Source organism: Dasypus novemcinctus, chromosome 6 (assembly GCF_030445035.2).
Source record: "Dasypus novemcinctus isolate mDasNov1 chromosome 6, mDasNov1.1.hap2, whole genome shotgun sequence".
Lineage (NCBI taxonomy): Eukaryota > Metazoa > Chordata > Mammalia > Cingulata > Dasypodidae > Dasypus > Dasypus novemcinctus.
Window position 1 is genome coordinate 10,214,111 of NC_080678.1, and position 14,514 is coordinate 10,228,624.

General features: G+C 47.5%; 2 protein-coding genes across 8 annotated transcripts in view; one reads left to right on the plus strand and one right to left on the minus strand.

The window, feature by feature from the left end:
- The window catches only part of DOCK1 (dedicator of cytokinesis 1), a 522,200-nt gene that overhangs the window by 300,558 nt on the left and 207,128 nt on the right, over nt 1-14,514 (minus strand). The window lies entirely within an intron of this gene.
- Nucleotides 1-14,514, plus strand: part of INSYN2A (inhibitory synaptic factor 2A) — a 58,174-nt gene that overhangs the window by 39,042 nt on the left and 4,618 nt on the right. For 4 of the 6 annotated variants that reach the window (XM_058298145.2, XM_071215625.1, XM_004479328.5 and 1 more), the window contains one exon: nt 2,641-2,712. The exons of 1 other annotated variant lie outside the window; for it this stretch is intronic. In XM_058298145.2, coding sequence (XP_058154128.1) covers nt 2,641-2,712 — 72 coding nt within the window. Of the gene's footprint in view, nt 1-2,640; nt 2,713-7,540; nt 7,603-14,514 lie in introns of those variants that run through there. One more of the 6 variants, XM_004479329.5, reaches the window with a different exon arrangement.

Consider the following 14,514-nt stretch of genomic DNA (forward strand, 5'->3'; position numbering starts at 1 on the left):
TATTGGTCAATGCCATGAAGGGGAGGAACCTGAGAACAGCTTCAGCAAATTAGGAGCCAGGTGGGAAGGCTCAAGAAGAATGCCCTCTTAGAGCACATCAAGAGGAAAGGGCAAAGGAAGAAAAATGACTGTATTTGGAGAAAAGGCATACTGCACTAGCAGTTCATTCCTCCTCTCTCCAGACAAAGCCAAGGGGAGATCTGAAAGGCAAAATGTGCGTATCCAAAGCTGCCCAAATACGGGAAATGCGGAGGGAGAAATGTCAATGCAAGTGCAGCTAATTCTTGCTCAAGAGTTTTGGGCAAAATATAGTCATTTGATTAATAAATAAGTTGTGCAGAACTCAAAGGTCAAGTCTGAGTTTACCAAAGCCACCCGAGATCATCTCTGCATTAAGTAGGAAATCCTTTTGTCAAATATTTATGTGATGCAAAATAAAGGAAAGCAAAAGTTATTTTCAATTAAAAATCCATGATGCATTGAAGTTTACATAGTGAAAGTGATAAAAATATTGACTATCGATGTTGACAGAAAACCTTCTATGCACACTATTACAATGTTGAGTGACTCTGTAAATATACATTTGGCCCCAAAGAGTTTCAGATGGAAGCTTTTCTCCTGCTACAGATTTAACAGATTCTAGTTATGTTTGTCCCTTGGTACAACATAATATTCAGAAAAAAATATGTCTTCATGTTAAAAACTTCAGACAGGAAAGGCCAGTCAAAGTGGTTAGGAAAACACTGAGAGAGCATGCTCAATCTAGTTTCTCAAAGTGCCAGGGCTGAGAGATTTTCAAGACGACTCAGACATGATCAAGAAATTCCCCATTACCAAACCTTAACATTTATTCAGACTTACACAATATACTCCAAAAGTGGAGATTAATTTTCAAGTCAGCAGTAGGGAGGCCGGTTAGAAGGTTCCTGGGATACTCCAGCTGCAAGGCGCCAAGGGCGCAGACCTAAGCACTGGGGGAGGGGGGTGACGACACAGACTCTGAGCAATGTTTGCAAGCCGAGCCACAGGATGCGGTGGCTGATGGGATGGGAAGAGGGAGGAAGAGGAAGAACCAAGGCACGATACCTAGTTCCTAGAGTGACCACTGGACCATGGTGCCACCCGTGGGCAGAATATGCAAGGAGGGGGCAGATTTTTAGGTAGAGGTGATGATTTGAGTCCAGGAGATGTTGAGTCTGCCGTGGCTGATACCTGGAACCTATCGCCACTTAAACCATGAGAGGAGACAGAAGGGCCTGAGGCTTGAGGAGAGCAATGGGTCAAGGCTTAAGCCTGGAGAACACCAAACATTTCAGGGTAGAGGATGAACCACAAAGGCACATGAAAAGGGAAGTCTAGAAGGGGAGCAGAAGAGCAGAGTGTGGCAGGCACCACCACCCTGCCCACATCACCTCTGAACACAGAGGGCGGCTCACTGCAAACACCTGCTCTTTGCCTGCGGGCCTTCCTCTGACTATGGAGACACACTTTGCTTCTGCTTGGGGCAAGCGGGAAGTGCTGGGGGGCACTAATGCACCCAGAAGCAGGCCTCAAATCAGTGACAGAAGGGGCCTTGGTGGATCAGGACCCAACTTCTCTGCCCTGTTCCACCCATAGCCAGGGCTCCTTGGGGGCTCGAGCTCCTCTGACAGTGCTAACTTGTTATGATGGTGCTTCCTTCCCTTCTTTCTCACCTCCTCTACTGGTATTCCCAAATAACTTGCACAAGGAAAAAAAATATCTTCCTGGCCTCAGAGGGCCGACAGAACTCACCAGGGAATACTGGGAGAGAAAGCATATTGGAAGACACCGCATGGTAGTCTGAGGCTCTAGCTCAGAGGATGGCAAACTTTTTTCTCTAAAAGGCTGCACAGTAAATATTTTGGGATTTAGAGGCCAAAAGGCAAAGTCAAAGCTACTGTGTAGGCACTGACATAACCGTTACTTCTCTTTTTTCACTCTTTTGGAGATAGCGGGGATTGAAACCGGGACCCTGTACGTGGGAAGCAGGCACTCAACCACTGAGCTACCTCCATTTCCCAATGCTGACCTCTTTTTAATTGATGAAATTCAAACTTCCTTTATAGTCACTGAAATTTGAATTTCATATAACTTTCATGTGTCACAAACTACTCTTTTTCTTTTGATTTTCCACAAACACTTAAAAGTATTTAAAAAACAGTCTCATCTTGCTGTTTGGAAACAGATGGGCACATTTGCCTTGCGGGCCGTCGGCAGTCGAACCCCTGCCCTATCAGGATGGGAGGGGGCAGGGCACTCACAAGCCTCGGTCAGCCGATCCGTGCTGGGGTTTTTCCTCACAACTTCATTAAAGCACCGGAAATATGAAGCTACAATGAAACATCCCGCATACTCTCGGCTTAGAACAAACTGGGATTGTTTACTTCACCCAGCAGCTTATGTTCTCATTCTAAATCCAGCGTAACGATCACCTTAGCTGTAGACATGGCATTGGTGGTGTACACTCGAGGCAGAGGCCAAGAGGGAACCTACATGACTCCGTTTCCATCGCCATGACCAGCAATGCCATTGGGAAAGCGTCGGATTTGAGGAATCTGCTCTGTAAAGGCCAGCGACCCCAGCCACCGCTTGTAATGCTTTCCTGTTCTTATCTTGTAGGCTTTCATATCGGACTGGGCAAGACACAGCTAATTGTGACACGTGCAGAAACAGTGCATGTATTATCTATAGGTATGTTCCCCTCTTCCCACTGTTTTATTATGAGTGACAAATGCTGTTTACCCACGAATGCAAGAAGACTTGGGGATCATGCTGGGAGGATTACATCAGACCAAAAAGTAAACTGCCTCACTTGACTGTAATTCTAAACTATCTCTAAATACTAGACCCCAGGTATGTAATCATGGGGTGAGGTACAGCTGGAACCCATTTATCTTGCAAATGCATCCTAGTGTTTTCAAGAACTGGTTATAAGTTTGATGGCTTGCTCCATGGGAATCGATAGCCATGAGCACTGTACGATGTATTCTGGAAAGGCTGTGAAATATAAGCTGCTCAGATGGTATAGATGGATGGCTTGAAACCTCACTAAATGTGCTGCTCATAGAGAACTCACAAAGATTGGGGCACTCGTATCCCTTGGGGCTGAATTCCCAGCCTGGAGGCTCTACAGCTGCCCTTCATGTTTCCTGTGAGGTCTGTTTATATTACTGACATCAACAAGATGCCAGAATCCAGCAGGAACGTTGTACTGGGAAAAAACATGTTAGGCCTTAAGCAGTAATTTAGGATTTTGAGAATGGTTACAACCTTCCAGAGTGGTGACCATCTTTTTCTTTCTTCAAGAATGTAATTTTCACAAGCCAAACATGAGAGCAGTAAGAGATGCTATGATTTAGCTCATTCTTTAAAAAATTAAGCCTAAAGAGTAATTTCAGTTATCTACCAAGTTATCCAAAAACCAATGCTAAATGCATAATTGCACATCTAAACCCCCGCCCCCAAAACACCCTCTAAAAAGAATCTTCAAGTTCATCATCCTCTGCGTAAGAAGGCAGAGATGAGGAGAGGATCCAAATGCCTGAAATACAGCAAAAAGCTTGAGGCCACACAGTCTTGGAGCCTTCAGATTCCTCTTCGGAGGGAAAGCACGGCTCTGGCCCTGCATGACACCAGCCAGGGCACAGCATTGCAGGCCCAGGCCAGGGTTCTTTAAAAACAGCCTTGGGTCCCCTGCTAAACGTGTCAGGGCCAGGCAGAAGCACCCCCAAGGCAGAGATGAGCAGGGATGACACATTAGCACACTGCACAGGCTCTCACCTGGGGGTGCATTTGCTTCCCAGGGGACATATGGCAGTGTCTGGAGACATTTTTGGTTGTCTCACCTGGGGGGATGCCACTGGCATCTCATGGATAAGGGCCAGTATGCTGCCCAACAGCCTACAGTGCCCAGACAGTCCTGGCCAACTGTCAATCATGTCAAGGCTGTGCAAGCCTGCCTTTCTGGAGCCAGCGCCAGCCTGAGATCTTATAAAAGCCACAGGCAAAGGGCTGAGGCCTCCTGGCAGCAGGAGCCACGACCTCTGGAGCAGCCCCCATGCCAAGTCCCTGTATGGTTCTTGGCTACTGCCGATGAGGAGGGGAAAATCAAATACCCGTGCAAGTGTTTTCTTACAGAACTTCTCCAAGTTACAAACTCAGTGACAGCAACTTCTCAGAGAAGTCTGCTTACTGGGAATCTTTTTGCTGCAATCATATTCCAAATATATTCAGAATCGTATTTGCTGATTTGAGAATTCTCAATCAGCAGCATAAAGATGTGAGGTAAAATAACCCTTCCCTGACATCAATAAACTGGAAAAAGAAGTGAAGAACGGAGAATCCCTAGTACCTCCTCACAATTCAGCTTTTCTTTCTTTGGGAGCAAAAGCTCATCCCAGCTTTTAATGCAACAAGCCAGAAGTGAGCAGAGATCTCCAGAGAAAGTTCAGAGAAAGAGCGAGCTTGTTCAGCCTAAACCTATTTAACATTTTGTGGGCAACTGAAAAAGAATTACGAGGACCTTGTCTGACTTAACCGAAGTAATTTAAATAAATTTAGCTCAAGTCCCCAAGTAACTTCCATAAAAAGTGATACTAAAAGAGATTTAACTTGATTCTGAAGGGCAGGAATTTGTCTTTTCAGAAATCAGTCTTGAGCGGTTATTATTTAGAACTGGCCCAACCAGTATTTTGCAGGAATTCCAATACGCCAGTTGCCAACCCACTTCCCAAAAGGACTGCATGTGTGCAAGTACCACGGGAATTTGCCAAAACAAGAGGTGACCCACCAGGTGGAGGGACTGAGCCATGGTGCTCTCATACCATCTGGGAAAATGCACATCTACATTTTGAGTCCTTGTCCTTGAAGATGGGACAATAAGGACACTGTGACCCGGCAATGTGAGTCTTCAGTAACTGAAGAGATACCAGGTACTTATTTGTAAAGCATCAGTGCTCTACAAATGAGCAAAGCATCCCAGGCCAAGGTGGGGCCAGGGAAGAAGAGTAGCTTCAGATCTCTTTTTTCAATATATTTTAAAATCTCTTTTAGAAAGGTAACAACAATAAAAAACCAACAACCCTAAGCTTCTGCTGCAAACAGGAGTTAATTACTCTGGAAAGCTTCCTGAGCAGGTCAGTGGTGCATTCTGTGCAAAATCATTTCAGCTGGACTCTCACAGCCCCCAATGTCTTCAGTATTTCAATGGGTTTTTCCAACAACTATTCAATAAAGATCTTGACACCACTATCCAGTTGGACATATACAGCTCCTCAAACTCCAGTTCCCCATTTTCCTTTCCCTTTGTATTATAAATAATTAAAAGGTAACACTTACTCTTTATCCTGGGTATTGTGGTTAGACAAGAGTGTTCGGTAGAAAGAGTGAGAAAGGGATGGGAAAATGGAAGTCACAGCTGGGATGAGGATTAGTTAATTGATAAGTCAGACAAGGAGAAAGTCATACAAAATGATGTGCACCTAACTTAAACATCTTATTCAAATTTGAATCATATAAATTGAAATCTTTAATTTATATGATTTAAAATTATGCCCCTCTCATGAGGTGAGGTCTAGATGTTTTGGGGTTTTTGATTTTGAATGGTGGTGCTATTCTACTAGAGTCCAGGATCTTTCCATAAACTACACCCATTTTCCTTTTCTGAAAGTGGAGCATGGTCTTGCTACAGAAGCTGATTTCGGAATCCTGCTGGTGTATATTTGATTTGCCCACACCCTTTTTAAACTCATTTTTTTCAGCACCCTACTCTTTCCAAAGCATCTAACTCATACAGTTCTCTTATGTCTTAGTTATAGTTCTTTGGCTTACATAACATTCACATTTAGAGTTCAAATGGCATAAACAAGTCCAGGAACAAATACAATATCCTGGTAAGCTGGCAGCTCAAGACGTAAGAGCAGAGGGTCATGGGTGAACAAGAAGCCTCTTAGGAAGAGGCATGGGCCCTGGAACTGGGCCAGTCATGTCTTGAGAAAGGACAGGCTTGATTGATCCAGCACATTGGCTAGGAAAGGAAGAAAAAGGACTAATAGGACAGAGCAAATAGAAAACTGCATTGCCTCTCAGAAGCCCCCCAGTCTTTCTAGGAGCTGTAGATACCATGGGATAAGTAACTTTGCTCATGGTTCCCATTGCCCAAAGAAAAGGTCGAAGGTGGAACAAAGATTAGTGAGGTGATTTTCCAGCTTTCTATGTGCTCCATGACTCAATCTCCCATGCCAAGTACTTCTTAGAGAATAGAGATTTGTGTGGTTAGAAAGGCATCAGAACCCAAGAGTCTTGCAGCAGTAGGATCCCCTTGGCAGGTGACCCAGAAAGCACAGGGCCAGCCCCAGCACCTAGAAGCACAGGTGCAAAAGGAGTCAGAAGACGTTTGCATGTTTCAGTGGCTCTATTGATTTAAGTCCATTTCTCCTCCCCACCCTGAAAACTTACAAAGTCCTTAATTCCAGTGTAGAACAGAGAAACTGTCAAATAGAAGGGGAAAGAATTAGTGCAAAGTCAACAACTTTGCAGTTGGTTCAAAGGCTGGCTTGGGCACTCAGGTACCAGGGCTAGCATCCCAATGGTTGGAGAGACTCCCTGGAAATCCCACATCACAATCTCCACCTCCTTTCTCGGTCCATTCCACGGGCTACCTGCAGTACCTTGGGATCGAGGATATTAAAGAGTTTCAAAATAAAGAAATGCCAAAGCCACTGTGGCTGCCAGGGTCCAAATGCTGCAATTTGTCATACCTGCTTGCTGGCAGGCAGAGAGCCCAGGAGGTCAATGAATTTGACCCGCTGTCTTGCATCTACGCACTGCTTTTCCCTCCAAACCCAAGAACCCTTTTCTGGGTGCATAAAAATCAGCTGTGTTCTAGTAACACTTGATGCAGGAAGATGAAAAGGGTGCTGTGTTCAAGAGGGGGCTATGTGGTGCTTTCTCAAAACACATTTGTACTTTTAGCCATGAGTGGTGGTACATATTTGTAAAAAATAGTTCTGACATGGAAATATAGAGAACTGGGAAAAAGTATCACAAGGACAAAAAGTCTTGAAGCAATAACAGAAAAAAAAAAGCTGCTGGTACCATGAGAGAAAGCAAACATCGGCCTTCCAGAGCCACCTGCCCAGGCAGCGGATGCCTCAGAGGTCAGGGCTGAGCTGCTTCTGGCTCTTTGGTGCCGTGACCATGACATCATGAAGTCTCAGGGGACCTACCCCAAAGGATAGATCGGGAAGGTCCTGAGATGCTGTGATCCGTGATCTATGGGTAAGAAAGAAATGGTCTGAGTGATTCTGCAAGTGCCACTGGAGGTGACGGTGTGAGCAGTACCAGAAGTGCTTCCCAACCGAGTAACATCTTGAACCTTATCTGTAGACCAACCTAGGGAGGGCTGAACAAGAGTTCTGGGTCCTGAACTGACTGCCCCACTGCCTAGTCCACTGAAACCCAAAGGCTCAAGAGGGATCTTTTTGATAATGGGTTGACATGATCACTTTTTCTTTTCCAGGTGACATCCCTCCATCTCTGAGCCAGACCAATTGGGAAATTTTAATTAACGACCATCTCAGCATGAAAGATGATTAAGAGAGAGTCAAATTTCAGTTTTCTTTAGTAAAACTTTTTTGGCTTATCATCCCTATTCCCTGTCAAAATATGGGGCAATTCTTTCAGAAAATGTTTTAAGGATAAATTACTAATATAATCTCTGCTCACAAGCAGTTTGTATCCAGCCTATCTTATAATTCTTTTGTTAGACAAATGTGATGAGTCACCCTACTGGTGATTCACCTTTTGCTCGGATTTTTGTTGCAAAAGGAGCAGTGAGACACACTACAGCAAATTCCTCACCCCCTTCTCTACTGAAACGGCTAATTGGTCAAATCGTACTGTAGGGAAATGGCTTGAATTCAAATTTGCACGTTTTTATGAACACGGCATGTGCCAACCTCAATTCAAAGGCTTTGGGGCATGAAAGCAAGATTTTTAAAAAATAATAATGCTGATTCAGATTCATTAAATAAGTATCTTCACCAGAATCTTCTTGAAAAACATTCGCCTTCCTACCATTGGTTTTGAGACGTGAAGTGACAGGAGCCTCCAGGAAGGCACTGCCCGCACATCTTCATTTCTGTATAGTTCAGGCCCCCACCAAGCTGGCCTGGAGTGACCCCAATAAATACGCAGTGGGCAAATGAGCGGGCCCAGAGCCGGAGCAGGCGGCAACGCGGCCGTGCTCACCAGGACTCGAGGGAGGGAGCTCGGGCCGCCTTTCGTCTCTGTCATATTTCCGACCTTTGAAATGGCCCAGGGGGGGTCAGATTCAAGGAGTTTGAAGGCAGAGCTTTCATAGAAGGCCTGAGCCCTTTCCATTTGAGCCTGCGGGCACTTATTCACGGGGAGAAGGCTCTGCACTTGCGGCCTGGGGAGGGGCGTCCATTCTGGCTGAAGCCCGCCCCTGCACACCCCTTGCTATAAGACCCTGTGAAGAGGGTGACAATAGGGCTCGGACAAAAAGGGTGCCCTCTGTGCTGAGGCCAGGGATACAAGAACCTGGCTGTCAGAGGAGGAGGAGGAGGAGGAGGAGGCCAGTGTGCTCTTCCTGGAAGGATGCCATGCTGGGGAGGGGTAGATGGGTTTCCAGAGCACCCCAGGCTAGAGCGTTTGAACATCTGGGGAGAAAGAGATAGAGCTACCCCAAAAGTAGAAGGGGATGCCTCGCTGCAGAAAGGGAACTTTTCAGGCCATGGCACTCTGTGGCTGTTTATCAAGGGGGAAGCTCCTAAATTATGCAAGTTCTTTCCCAAAATGACTGCAAGACTTAAGGAAAGATGAGGAAAATATCCAAATATTAAGAAACTGAATGAGGAATTCACTGAACTAATGGGTTACATGTTCTCCTATCACACTTGGTAATTTATTGTATCACCAATAAGAGCATACAATATAAGGTCTGCAAAGACTCCCCGATAAAATTAGCATTGATAATCGAAATCCTTGCAGCTATTTCACTGATTCCCATGGTACTGCAAAAAAAAGGAGGCTGGGAAGGATGCTGCCTGATCAAGACAGCCAATGGCACTGAAAGACTCGGGCTAATGGAGCCTTACTGTTAAAAGAGGTAATTGCATTTGTATGCAGAAGTGGTGCCCATTCTCTCTGTCCACAGCCCACTTGGAGAGAAATCTTTGCAGCCTTTGTCATTTAGTGATTATCTCTTAGTGGAAGTGCCCTTTCAGCCCTGCTTCAATTACCACCACTTGTGCATATTAAGTTCTTTAACAACATGAACTGATGTGGAGGAAATTAGCCTTTTGTTTAATATTTAGTGCTGGGCTCTTAGTATTTACAGTGAGTGATGGAGTGGGAGGAAGATGACAGAAAGGGATCACGGTAGAAAACCTTACTCAGTGTTATTCTGGGACAGGGACATAATTTCTTAATAAAGCAAATCCTAAATCAGAAAAGAGAGAAGGACTTGGACAGGCCTCAAAGTTCTCCTGAAAATGTCTAAAGCCAATAATCCAAGTTTTTCCTATTCTATTAGAATTCTAAATATATCTTATGTTTTTCCCCCAATGTGCCATGATCTAGATGTAACACTTTAATTCTGACATGAATCTCTGAAATGCAACTGAAAACCGATTACTCATCTCAACATTTTATTTTTAAAGCAATTAGTGAAAATGTATTCAGCAGAGAAAGGCTAATTATATTGAGAAGCTTCTTCCTATGGTCAGCAAGGCCGGGGAATGGGAACAACGCTGGGGTTTAGACTAGAGGACACGCACCACGGAGCTGAGGGTTTTCTCATCTGGACAATAAGAACTATCGTCGCTCCCTATCAGTAAAGGCCGCTGTCTCAGCTCTCGTGAGAAAGAGGGAAGCACCTTGTAGTGGACTAGAACTAGAGTTCAGGGGTGTCGGGCTTCTCTGTGCCCCTAGCTGCAGCCCTGGGGCCTCCGCAAGTCGCCTGCCCTCCCTGGACAGGAGATGACCCATCTTCAAGACGAGATGGCGAGCGAGGTGAGGCGAGAGCCAACGCTCACTACCCTCCCACCAGTGCCACTACAAGAACTCACTGCACCCAACCTTGGACTGTATGTAGGGCAGGTGTGTGTTCTCGCCCCTCAGCTACAGTCAAGCTGCACTTTCTGCCCCAAGACAGAAAAGCACATGCTGCTCGTGGACTCCACCTGGGTCAGGCTACACCTGCTGATGACCGAGCTCTTGTAATTGTAGCATACGATCTTTGTGGCTTGCAAGGAGGGCGGCATCAAATATGCCCAACACACAGAGGACAATCTTGCTAGTCTTCTGGTCCCTTTGTTACTGGAGAGATTACTGTGGACAGAGCTATGCATAGGGCTCAAGGATTTCCATTTCAACCTCTCTATAGTACCAGACCAGCCTCCACACTCCAGGAAAAGTCACAGGCAAGGTGGACCCCCCAAGGAAGAGGCTTTAGTCAACCCTAGAAAGGCTGTTTCTTCGATGCGATCAGAGAACACAGCCAGGATGTACTTAAAAAGGTCGCTGGCTAATTGTAACTTTGGATACTTCCAAGTAGAACTTATAAATAGGATACCTGTCTAAGGGCTTATTGGTTTTTTTTTTAAAAAGAATTGTCATTCACAATTTCCTTGTCAATGCACACCAGGAAAAGAGGATATTACATATAGTTTGAGTATCCATATTCTTGAATGCCCATCCATTTCTGGTATTTTCATTCTTATAGTGAACTGCATGCACCAGAGGTCGTGCACCTACCATTGAAATGGCCGGCCAGGAAGAAACAGATAGGCTGCATCTTGTAACAAAGCTGGTAAATGCAAATCACTAATATTTGAAAAGATTGGAATGGGATCTCTCTGTGTCATATATATGTACATCATTTATATAATGCATATATACGCTAGTTTCAATGGGGCCAGATGCATCGCAGACAAAAGATGAAACATGGTCTGCCCCTCAGGGAGTTCACAGACCTCAGAAGAACATGAGGTGGACTCAAGGAAAACTGTGGAGAGAGCCCTGCTAGAGGAACAATTCATTCTGTAGGGGCTTGGGGGAAGACAGAAGGGTGGGAGACTTAGGAATTCTCTAAATTCCACAGAAAGAGGAGATAACATGTGGCTTGGGTTTTGAAGAATGAATAGGAGTTGGGCATGAGGTTTGCTAATGTGCATTTTCCTAAGTTGACTCTGAGTTAGGAAAGGAGAGCATGGAGAGAGAAGAACAAGAACTGGCTGTATCAATGGCCACATGGAAAACGGCTGTAATTATGGACTAGGGCATGGGAGACCTGGCTGAGGGCACCTCAGCTGGACAGGCAGGAGGGGACGGGCCAAGCTGGCCACAGCTGCCTGGATGGTGGCTGCCGGCTCTGCTTGGGAGGACAGAGGAGTGGGCTGGGGAAAGCTTGATCTTGGACATGCTGGGTTTACAGTCTCCCCAACCCCCAGATTCACATGGAGACAGATTCAGGAGAGAATGACGGCAGTTTTGGGGTCCTGATTCTCCCACTGGCTGGAGAAGTGTCCAGGGTCACATTCGTAAGTCAAGGCCCAGAGAGTAGAAGCGACTTGCCTGATCTCACGCAGCCATGCCTGGACTTCAGGCCATCACTTTGCACCTCTTTGCACCTCCTCTGAAGAACGGGGTGCTGTCGATGGCCCTGAAGCATAAAGCCCGGGGATTCTGGGCAGCTTCCACCATGCATCCTCCCCCTCAGGCCAGGAGCCAGCACAGCTGACCGGCCTGTGCTCCTGAACCTGCTCCCCATTCACAGCCCTTCTCCTGGACCCTCCTTCGGGGTGGGCACACATCCTGACCATCATTTCACAGCTGAGGAGGCTCAGGTACCCACGAGTGAGCTTATTCAACCACAGTTGCAGAGAGTGGATCAGTGCAAAGCCTCAGCACTGCGGGATCCTGTGATCGAATACAGAGAATTAAAAACCAGCTCTGCTCTGCAGTCCACCCAGCCACCGACACTGTCCAGGCCAGAGAAATCAAAGATCTCAGGCTTGCTTCCGCTCCAGAAAACAAGCAAGTGCTTGGGAGCCACACACACCTGCTTTTAACTCTTAACTGCTACGCACAGGGGGCTGGAGAAAGAGAGAGATGGCTAATGCACTGCTCTTAAATTAGCTTAGGGAGTCGGCACAGCTTGCTGAGGAAACGCAGGCAGGGCCTGAGTATTTATAGGTGCGTTCAACAACCATGCTATAAACTGGAGAAGCAAGAATGTCGCTCTTCTGCAAAACTGCGTGAAGTGGTAGAGAAAAGTGTTACTACCAAGCCAAAGCCAAGCACCGTCTCTGGAAAGAAAATAAAGCTTGGGTGCCAGCTGAGAGAGCATCCTGAGATTTAAAGGAGCTTTGTTTGTCTTTATAAATGTATAGAATCCTAATTTTGTAAGGAAATCCCCATCTCTAATAAGAGAAGAGGCTAACTGAAGAAACTAAATTGACCCCCAGTTGCTTTCGGCACCCATGAGCCACGTACAGAGCAGCAGATGCCTCGTAACAACCTACATGAAGCAGCAGCTCCGGGTGGCACAGGAGTGCAAGGCGGAGAGTGTCGTTGGATGGTTCAGTTTTCAGTCCAGGGTGCACTGCGGCTCACCCAGCGGACTGGGTTTCTCCAGGCATTAGAGGAGACCCAGCACAGGTAACGCTGGCCACAGTCCAGCCCATTGAGACTCAACCCGGGAGCCAGGGCTTTCTCCCAGGCTGGACCGGGCTGGCCACATCCCGAAGAAAGTGTGTTGCAAACACCAGATCTCCCAGGAGCCGGGCGATGGCACAGGGAGCTGCTGGGCGCCGAGACCTGGGGTGCCGCAGGAGCTGTGGAAGTGACACCCAGGTCCTAGGACACACCAAGGGCTGCAGCAGACCTGGCATGCACACACTCCCTGCTCCCCGCACGGCTGTGGGGCGAGCCTCTGTGTGGGATGCGCTCAGGAGGCAGGTGGAGGCGAGCTGCCCGTGACTTAGAGGAACCGCTGTGAGGAGAGCAGGGGCCCGGCTCCAGCCATAGCGAAGTTGAAAAGGGAACAAGAGGAGCAGCCGGAACACATGGCCACTCCCAGGCTGGCCCCTCCGACCCCACCCGCACCACCCGAGGTCTACCTGCAGGCCCTTCCACCAAACGGGGAGTGGGAGTGGGTGTGTGGAGTTAGGCTCCCAAAGGATCTTGGTGTGTTTGTTTGGGAGGAAATCTTTCAGAACCATTGAGTTAGGACAGACGGGGCCATGTCCCAGACCTGGACAGAGGCGGGCCCTTCTGCAGAGCGCAGCTGGAAGGAAGTCGAGGTGGGCACTGTCTTTTAAGGCCCTACACTCACAAACAAGGCCCGCCGCTCAGGTGCTGGGAAGAAGGGGCAAATGGGGCGGGGCGCTTCCTGGCCGTGCTGTGCCAGTCTAGACAAGGCAAAGAATCAGGCGAAAGAACTAGCCAGGATTCGTGGGGAGAAGGAAGTAACAAAGCAGGTAGACGGAGAACAAGCAGGCAGCATCACTTGGGGACCAGAGGACAAGGAGTGGGGGCCATGCCTGAGCTGGGGAAGGCATCTCCAGCCAGGGGAAAAGTCACACCCATCAAGACGGCAGCGACCACCCCCACCCGCCTCGACTGGGCAGCTTGCCGGGTACCGGTCCCCAGGCTCAGTGGCACACTGTGCACCCTGGCATCCTGTCACCTGAGGACATAGCCCAGCCCCGGAAGTGGGTGGCTGTGGCCCAAGGCCTCTACCCTTTAAGTGGACTGCAGGTGTTGCTTTCTTCCAGTCATTTGGCTCTTCAGAGTGAGGGGACCTTTGCTCTCTCCCAGCCCGAGTTGGCCAGACGATTAACCTTCTGATATTGCCCTCCCCAGCCAGCTGCCTGCTTCACACTCGAACCAGTGCCTTCACGTGCTCCTCCTCTGACAAGACAAATCGCCCAGCACAGAGTCCAGACGATGCATATTCTTCTTACGTGTTAGCAATTGCCCAGCCCTCCACAGTTTATGCAGCTGGTGCATATGCATCCTCCAGCTTACAGGGCTGGGGGCTGGGGCACTGCAATGAGGGCGGGCCAGCAGTGATCCTGGTCGCCTCGCTGGCGCCCCCTGCCGGCACTTCCCATCGGGCAGTCGCAGGCATCCCCCAACCTCCCAGGAGCCTGCCCCTGTCACCACATCCCAGTGCAGTGGAATGAAGGCGTGCAAACAGGAGTCAACAGATTAAGGCGAGCCGTTTTGTTAACAAGAACTCAGATTAGATTACTCCGTGATTACATGGTTCCTCGGTGTGAAAACTGCTTAATAACAGGATTCCCAATGTAGTTGCTTAATGGGAATTCAATAATTACAGGTACCCAGAATCGTATTGTTAACCTAAGAAACACTAGCACCCGCTTCTCAGTTCTAATAACTCAAAACCTATCTGGGACTGGAGAAACAGCTATGATCTGGAAAGCATGCTTTCAATATTAACAA